At 42.7% G+C, this 23,584-nt stretch overlaps 1 protein-coding gene across 3 annotated transcripts in view; it reads left to right on the forward strand.

Moving 5' to 3' along the window:
- Window positions 1-23,584, forward strand: part of CCDC178 (coiled-coil domain containing 178) — a 1,259,352-nt gene that overhangs the window by 927,573 nt on the left and 308,195 nt on the right. For all 3 annotated transcript variants that reach the window (XM_078685673.1, XM_078685671.1, XM_078685672.1), the window contains exon 19: window positions 13,392-13,541. In XM_078685673.1, coding sequence (XP_078541799.1) covers window positions 13,392-13,541 — 150 coding nt within the window. The remainder of the gene's footprint in view (window positions 1-13,391; window positions 13,542-23,584) is intronic.

Here is a 23,584-nt window from a genome sequence, read left to right on the forward strand (position 1 = left end):
GGTCTGCCATCAAATGCAGAGTGGGAGGTGGAACCACCATTCACCTTGCCAGGCACAGCCCTGCTCAGATCAAAGGGCCACCTCTCCCCATACTCCACTGCAGATCTCTCTATTCAATTCAGGTCGGCCTCAGCCTGCCCTGACCCTCCAAAACCAGACAGCCAATACACATAACAGCAGAGCATACTGTAAGGTTTAGGCAAGAAAATACCTACTTCTTAAAAGTGGTATTTGCAATCAAAGAATATAAAAATAATCATCTCTAAAAGATGCACTTTCATATTTGGAGCTCAGGCATACTAAATTCGACTTTCCTATCATGTTCCTTGGGTCAATTAGGATTATACCAATTCATACAATTTACAATAGGGAGCATTTGCGCTGTGGCACTGAATAGCAGTGGCACAGCGCCCAGAGCGTCTAACACCAGCAAACACAGATCAGACAAAAGCGAAAAAGGGAAGTGAGACCCTCGCTCATGGTGCTAGGTCTAACAAGTATCTGTCCTAGCAGAGCACACGTGCCTAAGCATGCAAAGGAAACCACTACCTGTTAGGGCCAGGATATCTTGTAACATCTATGGGATCTCAAAACTTGTTTTAAGCATGCAGTTTCCCATAGGAACTTTAAACACAGCTACAGCCAAAATGGCAGAACAGAATTCAAAATTGTTCAGTCGTTTTAGAGAAATGACGGTTCAAATTGTATGCATATTTCAAGCAGTGGAGGATTAGGTCTGATTGGCTGCAACAACATCAAGATGTTGTGGAAACCTATTGTAGGACACTGGGAATCTAATCCCTGTGTCCTGATTTGTTTTTTTCAGAAACATATATGGGGCAGTGTAGAGATACACTGAACCCCTAGGCCTGGTGGAGGGGGTGAGTCCCAGAATGTCAATATGACAATAAAAAAAAAACCTGAAATTCACCAGTTATAGTTAACAGAAATAACTATAACTAGCCCCTTGAAGTAACTAAGCTCACACCCTGCCATGCACTGTTTACGACTTCACATATTACATAATTCATTATATATTCTAGACATCATTGATAACATCCCTAGCAACATCTGAAATTACATAATTTATGACAACAATGTGCATGGCTGGAACTTGAGTTGTAGTTACTTCATGGGGTGAGCTACAGTTTATTCAGTTAACTACAACTGGTAAATTTATGTGGGTGTTTTTTTATTTTAAAATGTTATGTAGTGAACAATATTTTCACCTAACTATAACGTTACTTCAATCTTTGGGTTTTATTTATTGAATCTCTCCGTTTTTTTACTATACCTAACTAGAACTGATACTTTAACCTTTGTGCTTTTCAGTGAAATATATATGTATTGGAATTTAGCAGGCACACCTCTAAGAAGCATCACTGCTCTAGAGAGGCAAGACAGGGTGAGTTGCAAAAGACAGAGAAATGAAAACACTATTTATTGCTTGCCATGCTTCTGCTCCTATTTTATCTGAAGAGCAGATACAATATATCTTTTCATCTTTTCCAGAAGCCTTCCGGAGATCAGGAGGAGTTGTGGTTGGTTGCTATTCTCCTTATTCGCGGACATCATCTATTTCATCTGTTAACATTTTATCACCCTCTTCTGTCCCTTGCTGGCTGTTTCCTGAGTATGATGATTATGATGATGAAGGTCAGATGCCAGAGGCTGTTCCTAGGGGCAAGTTTGGTGAAAAAGCTGACTTGGCTGCACTGTTTACGTACTTGTCAGGGAACCTTCAGGTTACTGTGGAGGAAGAACAGCCTAGTATTGCTTCGAGGATGTTTATAGAATTACATTTCCATCCCCCCCCTTGCTTTGCAGTAAATAAAGAAATTAAGGACCTACTACCAAGATATTGGAAAAATCCCCATAATGAGATCGTCCAATTTCTTTGTGACTCACCTTTACCGTTTGGCAAAAATGGAAGTAGAATTACCTTCAAGTTTGAAAATAGATGTAAGGATTTCTAATGTGGCTGGTCAATCAGCTGTCATGACAGAAGATGTCCCTGTGTCATACTGAATAAAACGCAAGGTGGAATCATTTTTGAAGAAATACTTCTCAAGACTAAATCTGACAATGGATGTTGCCGCATACGCAGAATATGTGTCATAATAACTGATGAAAGACTTTCAGTCCCTAGGTACCACCTTAGAAGAAGGTTTGGACTGCTCTTCTCTTGTAGGGAGGTACTGGCAAAGTTTTTGTCTGATGTTGCATGTGGTTTCCTGAAATGTTCAGGTTTTTCTATGGTGTCCATTGTACCTGCTCGATGCCCCATACAATTGTTTAAACCTCAGGTAAAGTCCCCTCCCCCTCTTGTCGTCTCTCCCAAAAAAAAACACAGAAGAATGTTCAGTTTTCAGACAAACAGATTAAATTATTCCCCTTTTCACGCAAAAACACTCATCCTCCACCATCTCTTCCTAGACCGAAAAAATTCCTGACTATGCCAACATCCCAGTAGGAGCATTTATTTCAAACTTTTATAAAACATTGAAAGTAAGAGATACAGACGGTTGGGTCCTGCAAATAGTAAACCCGTCTCTCCAGTCTCTTGCCCTATTCACATGAACTTTGCACTGGGTCATTGCAAGTGAGAAACAAGGTGGAAAGAAATTGCAGAGCTGCAAACATAAAAAAGCAATTTCTGCTGTTCCAAGCCAACAAAAAAAAATAAACCGTTTCTACTCCATTACTATCTTGGTTTCAAATGCATCAGGAAACGTCAGGCTAATAAAACCTAAAGAAACTTTTATTTTCTGAAGAAAGTTTATATCAAAACTAATTTTAGCTTGGGAATGAATTACATTATTGGACTGTCAGGATGCTTACTTCCACACCTTTGCGTTGATGTGTCCTCAGATATTTCTCAGATTTTGCATGGTGAGGAATGACTGGCAATTGTGAGCTCCCCCTTTTGCCTAACTTCATCACTGAGAGTGTTGCCAAAGGTTCTAGCCCCTCAAGTTGTACTGCACAAATAAGGGATTTTGATTCATCTCTACCTCAAAGACTTGATGATTCATTCAATGGTCAAATTTCAAGAACACACAGACTTAGTATGCTAGATGTTAACTCTTCGTGGACTTCTGATCAACCGCAAAACTTCCTGTCTAGTTTCCAGGCATAAGCTGGAATTTCTTGGTGGCCGATTTCATACTCAACAGAAGCACATTTGTCTACCAGAACTGAGAGCTGTCGGGATACAGCAACTCCTTTCATGTTGAGGCAACAGAAAAAGGTGACCACAAGGGAGTGGCTCCAGATCTAGAGACACATGATAAGTCCTTTTGCAGGTGTCAGTGGAATAGGTGAAGTAGAGAATTGTTGGACAGAGGTATAGCCCCTTGGGGGTATGGCCAATCTGACAATGGAGTAAAACACACACTTCTCAAGCTCAAATGCCAACCAAACCATTGGCAAAAAATTCTGCAACTGATACTGGGCCTGGCAACTTCACCTAATATGGTGCAGAGCAGAACTGGGTTGGGCATTGTTGGCTGTCCTAGGCATTGTCACTGTTTGGAGTTGGTTTCCCGGGGTGTGGGGGAGAGCTGTCTAGCTCATCACTGAAAAGGACCCTAAAATTGCGTAAAATGAAACCATGAGCAAAACTCACTGGATTTGACTTGACTACGACAACAGCTGGAAAGAGTAGATGGTGCTGCCGCTAGGAGAGTAGTGAGGCAGAGTAGGCAGTTTCGGCTCTCCCACAAACTGTCACTAATTGGAGCTGGTACCCCAGCCTGAGTGAGAACAGTCTGATTTTCTGCTTTGAGGAGCCTGGATGGGTATAAAGCACTGGACTTGAAGCACCCTTTGAGTGGCCTAAAACTGATATTGGCTGCTCATCTCCCTGATGCTCCATCCCTCCTGTTCTCGTGCGGTGATCTCCCCATCCCACCTGTTCACATACTCTGCCCGCATTGTTGACTATAATGGGACAGAAAGAAGCAGCTGAACTGCATTGGCCCCCTTCCAGATCTACCCAATAAAGTTAACACTAAAATTGAGCATGTGGCAACTGAACAGGTAGCCTCACATACCTTGACTGCCCTCCAGATTAGAATTAAGGGTTCAATACACAGGACTCACCTGTTGGGTTTGCCAACCCGTTTCTACTATGAAGAGACAAAAAGTCATCAAACAGTTGGTGGCATGTAATGACTCAGCAGAGAGTGGCAAGAACATACATAGATGAACCACTGAGAACATGGTTACAGCCCTGGATAAATGCATAGGGAATTTCAATGCAGTTCTACAGGTGGATGTTGGGTTGTTGAGCGTGATTACAGAAAACCAATGAACAGAGTAAAGAAGACCAAATCTAACTCGGCACACCGAGACACACAATTAAAGACAAACAAAAAAATGCAAATGCTAGAACTAAAGGAAAACTTAAACCTTCCACTGAAGAGAGAAGAGAATGCTGAAGGGCACTATTGGTGCAATAATATCAGAGTCATTGCACTTCCTGAAAATTTAGAAGACCTGAGTGTGGACATCTTCCTTGATTTATGGCTGCAAACACAGTCATGACTGGTGCCACTTCCACATAGTGCTGAGCCAATGTTCAGTGCCTGAGATGCCACGGAGACCCATGATGGCATGGTTAACTAATTTCTGAGATAGAGACCATATTCTGGAGATCTCTAGAATTATGGACTGATACATTATTGAAGAAAGGAAGGTCAAATTCCCTAGCTACACAAATACAGTACAGGGACAGAGGAGTTCCTTCCTTGACATTAAAAGCCAACTCCACATGTTGGGATTGAAATATGCAGTCACACCTTATTATGACCGCAGCAGTTTCTTGGTCCTGGCTGGAGTCTAGAGGAGTTTGACCCCAGGCAAGATGAGATATGTTGAACAAGGCAGCAAAATGAAGAGCATCAGCAGAAGCAATAAAAGATGAGCAAGAAAGACCAACAAGGGACAAACAACACAGGAGAGAGCATGCATTGTCACCATAGAGCCTGCCACGTTGTGCATGCACATGCAAGGGAGTACCATAGGTACCCCCCATGAACCCCCCCAACATCCTGGGGGTCCGCAACGGGCCCCCAACTTCAAAATCTACATGCCTTTCCGTAGCGGCAACGCCGCCATGGAAAGTCTGCCTTCCGCCTACATCCTGATATGGATGGCGATGTCTAGCAGACACCACCACCATATTAAACTCTTTTTCGACCGGGTGGAAAAGCGGTGGACGGTCTTCCCCTCCGCCGCTGTATCCCCGCCATACTAATATAGTGGGGGGGAATAGGTGGCGGGCGGTGGCAATCTGCCCCACATCCTAATGGACCCCTAAGAGTGTATTTAAAACAATTAGAGCCCCTTCGGGAAACATTGCTAAGATGGATTTGTTGGGCAATAGATTACTTAAGGACTTTTCTTTGAATATGGTCCATCCTTTGGTACTCCTTTCTGAGGTAGACATTAAACGTTTTTTGGTGAAGTTCTTCTTATAGCGGACTTAATATCAGTTCAAAGATTATTAGAACTAGGTTCTTTATCAATAGAAGTCCCTTATTTAAGAGTTTTCCCAGATAGATTAGTTCTCAAGTTGGGACCAGATTTCTCTCCTAATGTCCTTTGTACCTTCTATTAACAGCAGGTTACACTTCCTTGCTGTTTTCCACACCTATCTACACTTGAGGAGGAATCTATTCATGTGTTTGATGTATTGAGACCTGTTAACATATATTTAACTACATCACAAAAATACAGGCCGAGTGAGAATCATTTTGCAAATTTTGGAGTTTTTAGATAAGGGTCTTAGAAATTCTACTGCAACCTTAAATAGGTGGAGCAGATCCTTGATTCGTATAGCTTTTGTTCCTCAAAGAATTACCCTGGTATGAGGTATAGAGTAGATTCACACAGGTAATGGCATGGGATCACGGACAGAATATCGAGGAGAAGAATATCGAGCTACCACAATATCGAGGTGAAAATATCGAGTGACAGAATATCGACTTCCAATCTACAAACAGGTAAGTAAAAAATACAGAATCCTTAATATCTTTGTTAATAATATAGTTTGCTAAAATATCAACTTTTTTAAATGTCTTAAAAGTAATATAAAATTAATGAAATAATAAATATAATTAAGTAAAACATTCTTAAAAAAGATAAAAATCAATAAATAATAAATAAATATATATTAACTTAATAATATTAAAGAATAATCAATATTTTTAATTATAAAATATTTAAAACATAATTTTAAATATATTTACATATATATATATATAAATAAGCCTACGAAATAAATATAAAAATAAATTATACATTATAAGTTAAAACATTAAAATAGATAAAATTACTATTCCCACTCCAGGGAATGCCACAGTCGGGAAAGTGTTGGATAGCGGGTGGGTAAAAATTACTATATCCACTCCAGCGAGTGCAACAGTAGGGAAAGTGTTGGATAGCGGGTGGGTAAAAATTACTATTCCCACTCCAGCGAGTGCAACAGTAGGGAAAGTGTTGGATAGTGGGTGGGAATTTTTCAAAATGCATTTACCTCCCATCATTTTCTCCTATAAACGCCGCCTACAATATTATAAAATATTAATACATTTACATTTATAATTAACAATTAATTAACTAACTAATAACAATTAACAATAAAATTAAAAACCATCAAATCAAAATGAATTCACACAATTAACATTATAAAATAACTTTTAATAAATATTATATAAAAAAAGAAAAAAGATGACATTAACATTGAATTACTTCCCACCCTACCCCCCTATCAACCCTCAACCCGCTCATAAAAAAGTACACAATTAACATATTCACACATTATTTATAATTATTATCTAATTAATTACCAATCAATCAAAATAAATTAACACAATTAACATAATTACCATTTAATGATTAATAGTTATGAATACATTTATAATGAATTAACAATATAAATTATTAAAAACTAAAGTATTAATTAAATAAAATAATTAATTAAATAATTTCAGTTAAATTACTTCCCTATTCCCCTATAAACCCACAACCCGCAACAGAAATAAATTACGCAAAAAGCAATTAACATATAATTAATTAATTCTAAATCATTCTTAAAAAACATTTTATAATTAAATTACTTCCCACCCTACTCCCCTATAAACCCACAACCCGCTATGAAATTAAATTACGCAAAAATTAATTAACATAAAATTCATTACTTAAAAAAATTCAAACACACATTCCAAAACATAGACATACTTTTAACACAAATACTAACATACAAAACACTAAAAAAATCTATATTATTAACAGCGATATTTTGACAATCGATATTACTAACTTCGATATTATCACAATCGATATTTCATACCCGCATGTTGATATTTTTTACCACTATATTTTTACAAGTCGATATCCTGTCCACTCGATATTAAAAACCTCGATATTTTGTCCATTCGATATTTTTTCTTCCGATATTATGACTAGTTACCAATGGCATGCTCATGGACTGAAGTATGTGGAACATCTATTATAGATATTTTCAGTGCATCTACATGAACAACTCCTTCTACATTTGCCTCACACTATAGACTGGATGTGGGACACTCATAGTCTATTGAGTTTGGTTCTAAAGTTTAGCAGCCACTGTTTCCAAAATTAAAACCTGTTCTCCTGTTTCGTTTGTTCTATTGAAAACGCTTTATTAAATATAAGATTACAGCATTACTCATGAGTGGTCTCTATTTTCTGGGAATTGGGTTGCAATAAACACTCTGCTGTATCTTCAAAGCAGGGACATTGTAAAGATTTTGGGGGCCCTAGGTCAAACAGATTTTGGGAGCCTCTGTTCCAAACAGCTTTGAATGTAAGATCCAATTTCAGCTTTTGCATGCCCTCTTTAGCCAGGTCACTGACAATGCACAGGCACACTCCTCCACATTTTAAATATGTTTACATCTAATATTCAGAGATAGTGACTTGTGTTTCCAATATTTAACTCAGCAGCAGCTCACTGATATTAATGCAAATGATTTCTGTGAAGCCCTCCCATTTCTCAAATGTGAGGTCCTGTTTTGAGCTAAAATAATGTTTTACAGTTGTTGCATGAAACAAAAACACATCGTTTCTCTTCAAAATGTCCCTAATAGACTCTCACATATCATCCACAATAAAAATAAATAAAAGGAAACGGTATTTAAAATAATTTGTTTAAGAATTACTCAAGGTCATCAGGAGAAGGGTCTCTGAAGAACAGAGCTGACTCTATAAAGCCCCCCGCCCTTCTCCCCCTGAAAGATTGGGGCTAGAGCCCACTTTGCCCCTGCCTTTAAAACGACACTGCTTCAAAGTAAGTTGATGAGGTAGTGACGCAATTACTTACTGGTCATTTCACTACCTTAACTTTATGCGTGGAATGTGGTGCCTGGAGGTAGATGAGACACGTCGAAGTAGAAAGTACTTGTATCAGAAAGATTGTTCAGAGTAATGAAGATTCACGGTAAGTAATTGCTTTATTCAGTCACAGAGCCTCGCTCTCACCTTGGACGATACAAGACTGGCAATCAATAAAGAAAGCTTCTGGTGAGGCAGGCACGCGCAGCGCGTCGGACGGAGCTGGCGTCAGCTGTCACTTGACGCACAGGCCATTGCGAAATCATTTGTTGTCAGGAAGTGATGCTGGACTATATTTTAAGTCTCTTGCTGTAAAACCACAGGGCCTTGTAGTTTGCTGGAGGTTAGTAGCTCTTGTTAATTTGATCAAGGCTGAAGTTTACCGAGGGTAAAGTAAACAATGCAAACTGCAGACACCATCAGTTTCCTATGGGCAGTGGAGTGTAGTTTGTTCCATTTACACTTCACAACAACGTCTGATGGGCTTTGTCAGTGCTGCACAGAGTAATTAAACCTGAAATCAATAGCAGGCATTTGTCATGTTTACAGCCGCGCTTTCTGCTGGGTTAAACTCATCAGTTTAGTGCCGTTCTGTTTTACTGCAGAGACACGCTCCATTATTTCTTCAGGTACAGTTGAGATATTCAGTTACATGTTCAATAGTTTGAATGCCACAGTAAGATTAAAAGGGGCAAGCAAAATGGACAGTTTTTGTAATTTATTTGCCGATTTTCGTGAGCGCGGTTAGTTTTCCATTTTCTGCCTCCTACTCTTTTATGGAACCTTTAATGTTCTTTCTTAATACATTCGCTCCCACCCAAAAGCGGGAGAGCAGGTGGAGCGCGCGCAAAGGTACCATATCCAGAGATCATGTATGTTGACTGAGCTGACAGCTGTCAATTTTCTGCTCCTTGGCGATTATGGGCCTTGGCATTGGAGGCTGCGCGTCCTAGGCGTGTGGCAAGCACAGTCTGAGAATCAGTACTACCTGGCCGCACCACAGCACACCTATTCTGGAAGAGTCACCACGGTTTGCGCTTTTCACACACATTTATTGTTCATGCTAAATCCATCACATTTATTTTTGAAAGTACATTTGAGAGTTTTTTTTGTGTTGTTTTATATTCCAAAAGCTGGAAACAGATGTTAACAGTTTTTTTATTACATATCCTGCTCTGCTTTTTCTTTTGGCATAAGGTAACCTTTCTGAATGTTCCGGTAAGGTTGGGTAAACTGCTGGAAAACCTGAAGTGGACAATTTGATGTTTGCATGCCACTGCCCTCTCAGTCGCTTTAGATTACAGGGCCTATAGATGAATCTATAAATGGATTTTCACAAGACTGACACGTTCCTATCAGCTTTTGTAAAGCGAAACCCTTCCAACACCATTCCCAATGGCTTTTCTTCCTGACCAGGCGAGCCAGGTACACCATGGCAGCCCAGATGGTAAAAGTGCCCACATGCCCTCTATGAACTGGGAGAAAGTGTTTCAGGGACATTCTTTTCCCGATTGTAGATCCTCATGTTAGTGGTCTGTGTTTCGGGGCATAGTAGGACACAGGCAGGCAACTGGAGCCAAATTTCGGGGGGGCTGAACAATATTGCGGGGGGTGCTAATTCTTCCAACCATAGACAGAGTGACTGAAAGGGGTGAAAACACAACAAACGCCTAATTTACAAGTAAATGGACTTTGTAAAGACCTGTTAAGTACTGTGGTGCGGCTGCAATTAGATGGTCTCCAGCCCACACACGACGGGGGGGGGGGGGCTGAAGCGCCTGGTAGGACACAACATATGATGGACTGTGGCAGGTCAAGGGTTTCTTTGAGAAGTCATAAGATAAGTATATGGGGTCTACGAAGTATAGGGGGGTCATCTATCTACAAACACTGTCAGACTGAGTCTGTCCGAGTGGGTGTAAAGGTCAGTTGAGGAAGGTTGATTGTTGCTTCATGGGGATTGCGTGAAGGTCTCTAACCAGTAGCAGAGAATTTCTGAGGGTAGCTGAAGCTTAGGGTTGGATTAATAGGGCTGGCACTGGGTGTTTGTGGCCTGACTTAGGATATTTGAGGGTCAGATGTGGGTCTGTTGTAGCTTGCTGAGGCAGTATGAGGTTCAGCTAATGGCCCTTGGGAGATAACAGATAGTTTGTGATGGCCATCATTCATATTTTCTATTATCCCATTGATGGGTCCATGTTAGCCAGACACCAAAAAGTGACTCAGTTAATTGCTTAATGATTTTTATCCTACTGGGATCCAAAGCCAAAGTCCATATTTTCCTTTTCAGGGACCTGAAGGGCTTTATCTGATAGAAGCCACCTTGGGTTATAAGGTCATTAGTAGCAAATTCAATGTGAAGGCAAAAAAGTTGTCTCTCCATCAAGATATGACTGTGAAGAGATTTTATACCCCTTCAATATTCTTACAATGCTCCTCCCAGAACCTGAGTGTGAAGATGACCTAGCATCTCTTATCTCCATTTCCACCCTACATTCTCTATGACTTTCATCATCTCATTATCCTAAAGGCATCACATGCTGGATTATATATAGCCAACATATAATTGACCTACGTATGCCATGTAAACAATGACACCTGTTTAAATCCAGACTTCTCTGATGGTACTGAAGGCCAACTTGTTGTAGTACCATCCCTATGTTGGGTGAAATCTGCCCTGCGATGCAATTGTGGACACAAACAGATCATTCTGACGGCATATTGATGAGTGCCAACAAGAATGTCTGTGGAGAAGCAGTAATGAACATTGGTATATTAATGGTCTTGTGAACCATGATTGCCGCAGAAATTGATAAAAATTTCAGAAATGATCACACTCAATCAAGCCAGCTACCCTGCCCCATTCAGAAAGATTGAAACTGGTTCAAGGGTATTCTAATTGCTCCTCTGGCATTAGTTTACGTGGTGGATGCTCCGATCGCTATTGTGTTTCAAGTACTGAAAGTACTGTTGCCTCATGCAGACGGATTTGTGGTTATTTTGGGTATGGTCAGTCTGAGGGAGTCAGAAAACTGTCTTCTGTCTACCTCTTCCCAACAACCCTCTCCCTCCTCTTTAGAGCAGTATTCTCTGGCTCGACAGGGCAAATTAAATGTTTTACAGTAAAATGACTCACCAGCCTTTTGTGAGTATTGCCACTTATGGGGGCATATAAACCAACCTTGCTCTCAGGGCCTGGCTTTAGCTCATTATAGGAATCTCCACCAAAGACTATATAGACTCATGCACCTAAAAAACAACAGCCTGTTGTTCATGAGACCTTCTTTCTAGTTTAATTTTCGAATGGGATGGAATATGCTCCCTACGCAGTCTGAAGCGCCTACCTGCTAGCCACGTCCATTTCAGCACCTTAGGACAGCATTAGCTGCCTGCTTTACCCATTACATATGCAATCATGGGTGCCTCTCTGGCCCTCTTTTATCAGCCTCATTGTAACACTGGATTCAGGTGGGAGATTGTGGCAATAAGAGGATGATCCCAGTTTCTCGGATTAGAAGATGTATTTGTCTGGAAAGTCAATAAATTGATGGGGGTTGGACGCGGTTGGAGGAGGTGAAATCCTTGGCCCAGTCCCTCCATCACTCTCTGTGTGCTACTCCCGTCTGACTGTATGATTTTCTCCACTGGCCCTGGAAGAGTATCTTCCCTTATAAGGCAGGTATATTTTATGGGATTTGCACCCAAACGCTTATACAACCCAATTATGTGTCACCTATGGGAAAGGATGTTGTAATCTTCCAGTTCCCGTTATTTATGGCAGGCTGGTCTCAGGTCCAGCAGTTCCTGGGTTTTACCATGCTGACTCACTTCACAGGCCATATTTTTTTCAGTGGTGTACCAGCGCTGAGAGCGGTCTGCGTGTTTCAAGCGCTTCAACGTCTCGTCAGGGGTAGTATGCGGTATATACATGCAAATACAATTTCTTTTTTGCGTCTTCAGTCTCACCATACAACTCACAATACAAAGCATAGTTCGACAACACAGGGCAGAATTTGTCTTTTGCACTAATTCGGAGTTTTTTTTTCAGAGTTAATGTATGCGCTGAAGATTCGAAAAAGAAATGCACAGACTCCTTCTGGGCTGGCGCACGGAAGAAAACAGGGTCATCATATGACCCCTGCAATATGTTGTTCTGGATCAGGGGTCGCCAACCTTTTCTGTGATGGGAGCTACTTATGTTTAATGGAAATCATCCTGCGTTACTAATATTAGTGATGCAATAGTGACCACCCCATCCAAGATTGTCAGCAGTGATCACATCAGTGCATGAGGCAGGGTTTTCTTTAATAATGTGAAAAAAATCCTCTGAGAATTTGAAATTACTGTACGTGGGTAATACATAAAAGCCATAGCTGCAATCCCCCTGGCAATAAGGTAATGTGAGTAATAAACCTCCCCAACCCAATAATAGTTTAAAAACATTTTATAATGCAACTAGTTTTTGCCAAACATCAGCTTATGACTTCTGAAAATAGACACATTTTCATCTTGATAACATGCTTTTAAATTTGAGCATATATATAGCCTCTATATTATTAGGCTGGGCTGAACACAGGAGAGCTACTCACAGGTAGCTGCATTGGTACTAGTAGCTCACGAGCTACTTGGAGACACATGTCCTGGATTGTATTTCAGTAAGTGGTTAATTCCTTCAATCATGGCGTTCCTAACCAGGCATCGCTAGTACATTGGATTGAGATAGTTACTGCATCTTGAATTCTTTTGTTACAAATATCTATAAAGTTGTTCCAGTAGATTACAAATTCAAAACACACTACACTATAGGGTCTTTTCAAAATCTTTATAATAAAACAGTGTTGAAAATGTAACAAGGGCTCATTTTTGTACAGCAGCATGTTAAAAATCCATTAATTTTTTTGAGCTCGTAAGATTTGTAAACTAAAGAAGCACAATGTATATCCCCTAATTAAAAGGGGATGGTCCGCAGGTTACATTTTATATTTTGTAATCATGCTCTATTCTCTTTGCAGTCAGTGCTGGATGTAGACCTGATAGAAAACCGGAAGTTAGCCAGCAAATATAAAGCTCTTCAAAGGATATACTTGCATAAAAAAGACACACTTTTGGATGAATTTGAGAAAAGGGTGACACTGGAAGCCTCTGTTAGAGATCGCACACAGGTAATGACAAATATTGTAATTGTCGCCATCCTATTAAAAGCGAAGTAGCCTAATGTAATGTAATTTGAAGGCGAATAGCGCTAAAAGACATCTTGGGTTTTAATGACTTGAAATGCGTAGCTTTTACTGTGTGTTTTAGCCCTTTGATCTTTTAAGTGACATGGTTAGCAATTGTGTACTCCTCAAACATAGTAACTGTTAATACATTAGAAGGGAAGCACATCGAACCACGTTTAGTAGGAAATGTAACCATTAAAAATGTGAAAATGGTATATCTGATTCCTGCATAGAGTATTTTTTTAATTAGACCGTTTATATTCACCTATTTATAATGTGGGTCCTGTACATTAAACTGACTTCAGTAAACGCTAATGAAAAATATGGTAAATAATTTCTTTAGATCAGCCGATTTGTTAATGCTGTGCATATATGTAGCTTCCTTATTCGAATGTCTTTTACCAGGACCAAAATTCAAATTGATGATAGAACAGTGTATTGTGTTTTGTTTTTTTAAGTTTTGCAGTTTCAAGACCTCTAATCTATCTGGTGTTCCTCCTGCCAAATACTGCACCTTCTTCTCAGGGTCTCCATTCTCAAATTTCCTGAACTACTTTTTTTTTTTTTTCCTGAGACCTCCACTTCTGTCTGCCCCTTCCTCCGCCTACCCTTGTAGCTTACCCACACTGAGGAAAAAATCTCCAATTGAACCCTTCAATTCCGCTGCTCCCCAAATTCTAGATTTCTGTCCCTCTCACATACTCTTACAGATGTTGAATTATAAACTTCCACCTGCTTACCAGCCCTTACCCTCTTTGATTTTGAATAGCAGTGGCAACATGCATAGCTGACACACCTATAGGTGACTGTTAAAAAAGCCAGTCTCATTTTGTAGGTTCCTCTTGTTTTTTTATTTGAAAATCCTGTTTTGCGATCTCTGCTGTGAGTTAAAGTCTAGTGTACAATGCCACGTGCTCTTAAAAAATATGCCTAATCCCTTGTGTACAGCTCCAACTGCTGCAGCCCCCTCGTATTTATTTTAAGGATACTAGGCTGCCAATAAGGGCCATAGAAATAGTAATAACTGAGCACTGTAAGCATGTTTTATTAGTATAGTACACTGCGCTTTTGAGTACGTTTACACTTTTGTAGTAACTTTTTGAATATGTCCACAATTACACAAGGCCAACCACTAGTACTGCACCACCCTTCCTTAGAAAATAATGGAGGTAGGGACCTAAAATAAAAATTATTTAAAATAGTTAAAACTTTAAATAAATATACATTATTGTTAAAAAAATTATCAAAATAGTACATATGTATTATTTAGTTATACATATTTAATAGCTTATTTTGAATAGTTTATTAAATATTGTAAACTTACATTAGACATATGTACTTATTTTAGGTATTATGTTAAATATGTTATGAATAAATATTACATATGTACTATTTTTATACATTTTCAACATTAATTTTTATTTATTTATATTTTTAACAATTTTGATTCAAATCTGTTTTATTTTGAACACAGCGTTAAGCCTACAACCTCATGCCGAGGCCGGCCGCGTATGGGATATCTCTCGTGGTTCAGTGCCAATGTGGTCGGGAAAGGAGCTTTAACACAGCGCCTTGCCTACAACCCTCTCTGGAGGGCCGGCCGCGTGGCTTAGGGGTGCATTGCTTAGGGGCTTGTCGTATGCGAGAGTATATCCGCTTTTGCAAGTAGGGTATGTGGAGGGCAACTAGCCCAACTGTCGCTAACTGCCCAACAGGGCGCAACTGTCTCGTAGGGAGACAAGGGCCAGAGTGGCAAGTAGGAGAAAAGGAAGTAGGAGAGACAGAGGAGCCTAAGAGTAGGCAGATAGAGGGAGATAGGATGGTGGGTACGGGCAGCATGGCGGAGGGCAGCTTGTAGGGGGGAATGCGTGTTAGCAGCAGCATCTGCGATGTGTATGGTGGTCAAGGGTGCAGCCTGGCCGGGTCCGTAGGGACGATTGCGTCCTCGAAAAGGTGCAGAGCGCGGAGTCTAGTGGGCATATGTCGCGCATACTCTATTGAGCAGAGGTGTCGCACCAAGGGCTCCCAGACCGCCTTGAAGCGTGTGTCCCGCACCTGTAGCCGTACCGTGAGTAGCTCCATCTATCATTGAGTGTTAAATATTTTTATTTGTATTTTATAATTCTCTCTTTTTTTGAGGTGTGGATATGATATATATACTTTTTTTTGAAACACTCTTATTTTCTTTTTTACTTTTTATATGCCTATTTCAGTCATTTTTATACACAAAATGTTTACAAATAACACAAAACGTTGCCTAATTTATAAAACATCTACACAGTTAGACACTTCAATTCTTTAACACAGAATGTATTCCTTTCCTACACAGTTAGACACTTCAATTCTTTAACACAGAATGTATTCCTTTCCGACGCGTTTCGGCCATTCGCCTTCCTCAGGAATTCTGTGATCTCCTTTGTAACATCAACAGTGGCATTCCAGGGTTGATTCAAAGACTCAAGTCTGCGTGGTTATGGTGTCTCTGTCTGATGTTTGCGCCCCCATGGAGTACTTTCTGTTTGATCGCTATCGCGATCTGCAATCTCTGATGTGGATGGAGATAACCTCTGACGCGCTGAACTCTCGCAATTAGCTCAAGCAGGGTGATGATGCCTGTTTAGCAGCTTGGTGGCCTCAACGTTTTGTTAGCGTCGAAGTGAGCATCATTAATTCCGATCCTTCTACTTGAAACGGTAGCGATATCTGTTTAGCAGCTTGGTGGCCTCAACGTTTTGTTAGCGTCGATGCGAGCCTCATTAATTCCGATCCTTCTACTTGAAACGGTAGCGATATCTGAGTTATTAAACTTCAGCTTCCTATGTTGTATGTCCCACGAGGGTATATCATCACTGCGGGACTTTAGACTTTAGAGGCGATCTGCTGATAAACCGCTTCATCTATGAGCTGGTGCTCTTATTTATTGTCTGGTGACGGATACAACGCGATGAGCGGCAGCACTACGGCGTCACCAGACAATAAATAAGAGCACCAGCTCATAGATGAAGCGGTTTATCAGCAGATCGCCTCTAAAGTCTAAAGTCCCGCAGTGATGATATACCCTCGTGGGACATACAACATAGGAAGCTGAAGTTTAATAACTCAGATATCGCTACCGTTTCAAGTAGAAGGATCGGAATTAATGAGGCTCGCATCGACGCTAACAAAACGTTGAGGCCACCAAGCTGCTAAACAGATATCGCTACCGTTTCAAGTAGAAGGATCGGAATTAATGAGGCTCACTTCGACGCTAACAAAACGTTGAGGCCACCAAGCTGCTAAACAGGCATCATCACCCTGCTTGAGCTAATTGCGAGAGTTCAGCGCTTCAGAGGTTATCTCCATCCACATCAGAGATTGCAGATCGCGATAGCGATCAAACAGAAAGTACTCCATGGGGGCGCAAACATCAGACAGAGACACCATAACCACGCAGACTTGAGTCTTTGAATCAAACCTAGAATGCCACTGTTGATGTTACAAAGGAGATCACAGAATTCCTGAGGAAGGCGAATGGCCGAAACGCGTCGGAAAGGAATACATTCTGTGTTAAAGAATTGAAGTGTCTAACTGTGTAGGAAAGGAATACATTCTGTGTTAAAGAATTGAAGTGTCTAACTGTGTAGATATTTTATAAATTAGGCAACGTTTTGTGTTATTTGTAAAAATTTTGTGTATAAAAATGACTGAAATAGGCATATAAAAAGTAAAAAAGAAAATAAGAGTGTTTAAAAAAAAAGTATATATATCATATCCACACCTCAAAAAAAGAGAGAATTATAAAATACAAATAAAAATATTTAACACTCAATGATACTTGGTGGGAAAGTTTTTATCTCGTAACAACGTCTAAGTTACTCTGTTGAATAATTACACGTAACCCGGTGTGTACAGTTCTTTCCTTACAAAAATATAGTATACCTTGCTAGGGTTCATCCTTTATTGCAGGGGCCCCTATTTTACAAAAGTGAGTAGCTCCATCGCCAGGACCTGCCAAAGGCGCACAAACCAGGAAGCCATGGGCGGCGCCTCTGCTCGCTTCCAGTATAAGGCGATGAGTTGTTTAGCTGTACCCAGCATTTGGAGTGTAAGGATCCAGTCGCTGCGGGTGAGTGCCTTGATCGCGGCAGGGCGTATGCCGAGTAGGATCATGCTCACTTCCTCAGGCAAAGGGAACCCCAGCACCCCTTTGATATGGCTAAGCACCTCCTTCCAGAAAACAGTCAGGGTTGGACACGTCCACCATATATGCACAAAGTCACCAGTCGCAAAGTCACATCTCCAGCACGTCGGCGAGGCGTTGGGGAACATCTTGCTAAGGCGCAGAGGGGTGTAGTACCATTGCATGAGCAGTTTGTAGGCGTTTTCCCTCTGTGGGACGCTGCGGTACACCATGGGTATATCCCGCCACAGTCTGTTCCATTGGGAGAGGTCAATGTCCGTGTCCGACGCTAATTGCCATTGCCTCTGATAGGGGTGCGCAGGCGTCGACGCAGGGTGCTGCAGTATGCAATATATTTGCGAGATCAGCCTCTTCAGGCCCCCGAGGGAGCGTGCCAACTTCTCGAAGGGCGTGTATGCCCGGGTGGCCGCTTGGTACATGTCGTCACGTGCAGTCCAGTGGCGTAGCTGAGCGTGCTGCAAGCCAGCCTGAATCGGTACCCTAAATTCCTCCCTGCAGTCCTTCCAAGTTTTGGGTAAGCCCTCAAGGAAAAGGTCTCCGACTACTCTGCAGTCCCCTTGAGTCCATTTGTCAAACGCCCGAGTCCGATGAGCCGGGGGGAACTGCGGATTACCCGCTATCGGGGTGTGCGGGGACGGGAACGTGGTTAGACCCCTGGACACGGCTATGCTATCCCAGATGTCCAGCACTGTTTTTGTGGGGACTGCAAGGTATGCACTTCTGGAGCGTGCCGCCCGCGGGAGCCAGGGTAGGTCCCATATGGTACGTCCTGTGACCGCTCGGTCCATGTGGAACCAGTGCTTATCGCTTTCGCGTGAGCCCCATTCCACCACGAAACGGAGGCGCGCTGCCCAGTAATAGTGCACCAAGTTGGGACATGCCAGGCCACCTCTGTCCCTCGGTTCCATGAGTACCTTCTGCAAGAACCGGGGGCGCTTCCCGCCCCAGATAAAGGACGTGATCTCGCGCTGGAGGCTCCGAATGCAGTGGAGCGGTATAGGGGTGGGCAGACATTGGAATACGTAGAGAATTCTAGGGAGGATCGACATTTTTACCGCGTTAAGGCGTCCCAGCCAGGATATCATCAGGGGTTTCCATTTCCGAAGGTCCTCCAGCACCGCTTTGCGACACTCCGTCCAGTTCACCGAGGACCAGGAGTCTAAGTGGGGGGTAAGGGCAAGGCCCAAGTATCTGATGTGGTTCTCCGCCCATTGGTAGGGCACAGCCTTCTTCAGGGAGAGGACGTCCTCCGCAGGCACAGTGAGGTTGAGTGCCCAAGATTTAGTATGATTTATTTTGAGACCCGACGCCCGTTCGTATAGACAGAGTACCTCGTGGACCGCTGGTAGGGATTCGCGAGGGTGCGTGAGGGAGAGGATCAGGTCGTCCGCGAATAGCGCCACCTTGTTGTCCCTCCCCCATGGGCTATTCCACGTATTCTGGGGTCGCGCCTTATCAGCGCCGCAAGGGGTTCCACTGCAAGGGCGAACAGGAGCGGCGAAAGTGGGCACCCCTGCCTCGTGCCTCGATGTATCGCCAGCGGTGGCGTTAACTGGCCATTTACCCTGATCCTGGCCTGCGGTCCTAGGTATGGGGCCATGATGCTCGCTATCATTCTGGGGCCCAGGCCTAGTTTCTGGAGGACCTCCTTCAGGAAGGCCCAGTCCACCCGGTCGAAGGCCTTCTCTGCGTCAAGCGAGAGAAGGCAAGCCGGGATGTCCCAATGCCGCACTTTGCCCACCAGGTGGGCCAGTCTGCGCACGTTGTCGGCCCCTTGCCGGTCTCGGATGAACCCCACCTGATCCGGGTTCACCAACCCTGGCATGTATGGATCTAGCCGCTTAGCCAGAATCTTGGTATAGATCTTCAGGTCGGTGTTCAGGAGGGCGATGGGACGGTAGGAGGCACATAGCGCCGGATCCTTCCCTGGTTTTGGTATCAATGCGATCTCCGCCATCCCCATGTCAGGGGACGGACCAGCCGTGCCCGAGAAGGAATGAAACAGCCTCAGCAACTGAGGGCGAAGCTGGGTCTGAAAGATTCGGTAGAAGGTCAGCGGTAAGCCATCGGGCCCCGGGGTTTTCCCCGTGGGGAGATCTTTAACCACTTCGCTGCTAATGACAAGGGTAACTCGTCATGGAGTGCCCATTCATTTTCAATGGAAATGAATGGGAAGAACGAGATGTACCTTAGCATCCAAGTGGTTAAGAGCCGCAGAGATCTCGTCTTCCAGTATGGGCTCTTCCAGCTCTGCTGCACAGATCGGTGATAGTGGAGTCCCCTCGAAGTCAGCGAGGACAGCCGCCCGCGCCTCCACTGATGTAGGTTCCTCCGCGTATAGGGAAGTATAGTAGGCCACAAAGGCATCCTGTTTGGCTCGCTCAGTGACGGCACGAGTACCATCCTGATGTTGTAAATTAGCGATATGGGCTCTAGCTGCTCTCGCCCTCAGCCGTCCTGCCAGCAGTCGTCCCACCTTGTCCCCCCCTTTGTAGTATTTTTGTTTCAGTGCTAAAAGGGAATGCTCTGCCTTGTTGGTGCGTAGGAGGCGAAGTTGTCCCCTGAGGTTCGCCAACTTCCTCCTGGACGCCAGCGAAGGCCGGTCTCTGTCCTGCGCTTCCGCCTGTTTGATCTCGCCCGCTAGGTCAGCCTCCAGTTTATAGGCCGCCCGTCTTCTCGCTATCGCCAGGGAGGTGATGTGACCCCGTATGGTGGCCTTGAAGGCGTCCCACACCACCGGGAATGGCGTTTCCGAGATAATATTGATAACGAAGTACGAGTCTATGGCTTCCCGGATGCTGGCAACGTCCTCCGGGTCTCGAAGGATGCTCGGTGGGAGAGTCCATCGTCGCTCCCGGGGGGCGTGCGCTAGTGGATCCTGCAGCAGCAGTTCCACATGCGCGTGGTCCGATAGCGAGATATCCGATATGGCGACTTTCAGCGTGTCCCGTGCCAGGTCTAGAGAAGTGAAGAAGTGATCGATACGCGAGTACGTTCGGTGGGAGTGCGAGTAGAAGGTATAGTCACGGACCCGTGGATTATGGTAGCGCCACGCATCGACGAGCCCTAAGTCCGTAATCTGCTCTTATTTTTAACAATTTTAAATAATGTAATTTATTTTAATATTATTTCCTATGGGGGTTTATTTTAAGTCCCTACCTACATTATTTGCTATGGAACGGATTGCATTAGCAGTGGTTGGCCTTGCGTAGTGCTGAGCCTACTACAAAAGTGCAGTTTGTGAATACCAAAACGTAGCACACTTTCTCAAAAGAGTCAACTTGCTCAAAAGTGTAAGTTACCTTTGTGAATCAGGCCCTCAACTCCGTATTTGTATTTTAACTATCTATTTTAATTTAGTGACATTTGAAATATGCAATATTGTGTGCCTAATTCAAGAGTAGTGGTGTACTGAGATTACTTATGCAATTGTGATCTTGAAACCTCTTCTCTCTTGTCAATAAAAAGGAGGCTTGAGCAGGTCCCAATCACGAATCATCACCTACACTCCTCAGACAAAAACCCTCCCCGGATATCTTGGTCAATAGAGACTAATGATGGCATTGAGTAGAGACACACAACTCAGTGACAACACTCACATGCATACTGATCCCTTTCCTGAATCCTCTCTTGGAAGAGAATTTACCTTTCATCAACCTGGCAATGAATGATATGCTGAAAAAAGCACGAAGCTCTGAAATTATCCTTACAAGCTGTGCGAACAAACCAAAACCAGGCATTTTTGTCTGGTAGCAAAAAACAGTAATTGTTCATGGTCCAGATGATTAATGCCATGTTGCAAAGACGTAATTTCTGATGTACCCAGAACTGAGAGTGCATTAGCAATTCCACCCCTATGGAAAGCCTCTTGGTACAGTAAATATCATGAACTGTGGCCCACCCTTAACTCTTCACGCTGGTCCTATGTGTAGCACAGTACTCTAACCTTATTAAATGTTGGGCTTTGAGAAGCAGAGAGGCTGGCCGTGTGCACAGAGTGTAGCCACTGCCTAGATAGAGGGTTTGCATCTCCGACTCACACACTGTCTGAGACATTCACATAAAACCACGGATGACTACATGTTTCGTGGAGCCACAGAACTTTAACAAGACTTGCAATAGTGGTGGCTTCCAAACTTCAGAAGCAGAAAAGGCTAGAGTTGTGCCCAGATTGTCGGTGCTGCCTGAAAAAAGGCTTTGCATCTCTGTTGATTGTGCTTTATGAGACACAAGATTAGAGCCAAGGAGTCTTCACGTCCACTTGTGCCGCCGGACTTTCGTGAGACTTGCAGTGGTGGCGGACATCTTAAACTCCTGGAGTAGAAGTCCTAACTAGGAAGTTGAAAGATTATATAGTAGCTGCAGCAACGGTATTGCTGTTAGAGTTTTGGGATCTTTCTAGACAGTCCTTGTCTTCTGAAGTCGAAGACTAAACTGGATACAGATAAGTATTCAAAGACCATACGTCTTTTTAAGGATTTGAAATTAGATTCGAACACTATTTTCAGGAGTCACCCACTGAGGGTTATGCACTGTTAGTTACACTTGTTATAAACAATGGTTAGGGCACAAATTTATATCAGACGATATTAGTTTTTTATTCTCACATACAACTATGAGACATACTCCTACCTCCTAATTAGCCATATTACCACTTCTCACAGCGGCCGGGCCCATCTCCCACCTCATGATCTCCAAACTCTTCAGCCCCTCCACCTCAGTAACAATGAATAGAAGCCCTGCAAGCATGCAAAGTCCTGTAACATGAACAGCATGTTTTTAACTTTAACGCTACATGCAGACAGCACATTCCCTATAAGCTCATTCTATTTTATCTGCAACCTCTTTTCATTACCAAAGAACACGATAATATCCTATTCACTACGGATTAGCGGACAAAGGATGACTCCCACCTACCTTTCAGAGTGATTCTGTTTGACACCCTTGATGTCAAAGAACATGTTTTGCCAATGATTTCCTTGTGGGCCTTGTAGGCCTCCTTCAAGATGTTGACATACTTTTCTCATTATTTTCTACCTTTCTTGGTGACACCATCTTCTCATTCAGCTTCTCAAATAATGTTTTCGATATTATTAAGATCTTGTCATTTTGTTGTCACCATGTGCCAAGGTTTCCTCTCTAAAACCGAATTTGAATTTCTCAATCAGCAACATCCTCGCTTGGCAACCATTTATACACTGCCCAAAATTCATAAGGACATGACTGACCCTCCTGGACGTCCTATTGTGTCAGGATGTGGTTCTATCTTAGAACCACTTGGACGCTATATTGATTTTTTCCTAAAACCTTTGGCAGAGGCAACACAAACATACTTGAGGGATACTCTCCAAACTATCAACTTGGTAGAAAATTCACCATTCAACCAATCGACACAAATGCTGGCCACCTGTGACGTGGTATCCTTGTATACTTGCATCCCGCAAGAAGAAGCACTAGCAGTCATTACCAGGTATTTAGACTCACGACCGGCGCCCATGCAGGTTCCAACGGAATTCATCACATCATTACTGCGAATTGCCATGACTAAGAATTTCTTCACATTCAAAAATGAGTTCTTCTTACAAATCCAAGGCGTGGCAATGGGGGCTCCCTTTGCCCCGGATGTAGCCATCCTATATATGGCAGCATTCGAAGACAACAATGTATTGAATGTTCGAAACCCTTTCCAAGACCATCTGAAGATGTGGGTTCGATACATAGACGATATCCTTATAGTTTGGAATGGCGATTCGACCACATTCACGGAGTTTCACGGCTGGCTGAACCAACAATCGCCCCACCTACA

Source organism: Lissotriton helveticus, chromosome 4_1, assembly GCF_964261635.1.
Source record: "Lissotriton helveticus chromosome 4_1, aLisHel1.1, whole genome shotgun sequence".
Classification (NCBI taxonomy): Eukaryota; Metazoa; Chordata; class Amphibia; order Caudata; family Salamandridae; genus Lissotriton; species Lissotriton helveticus.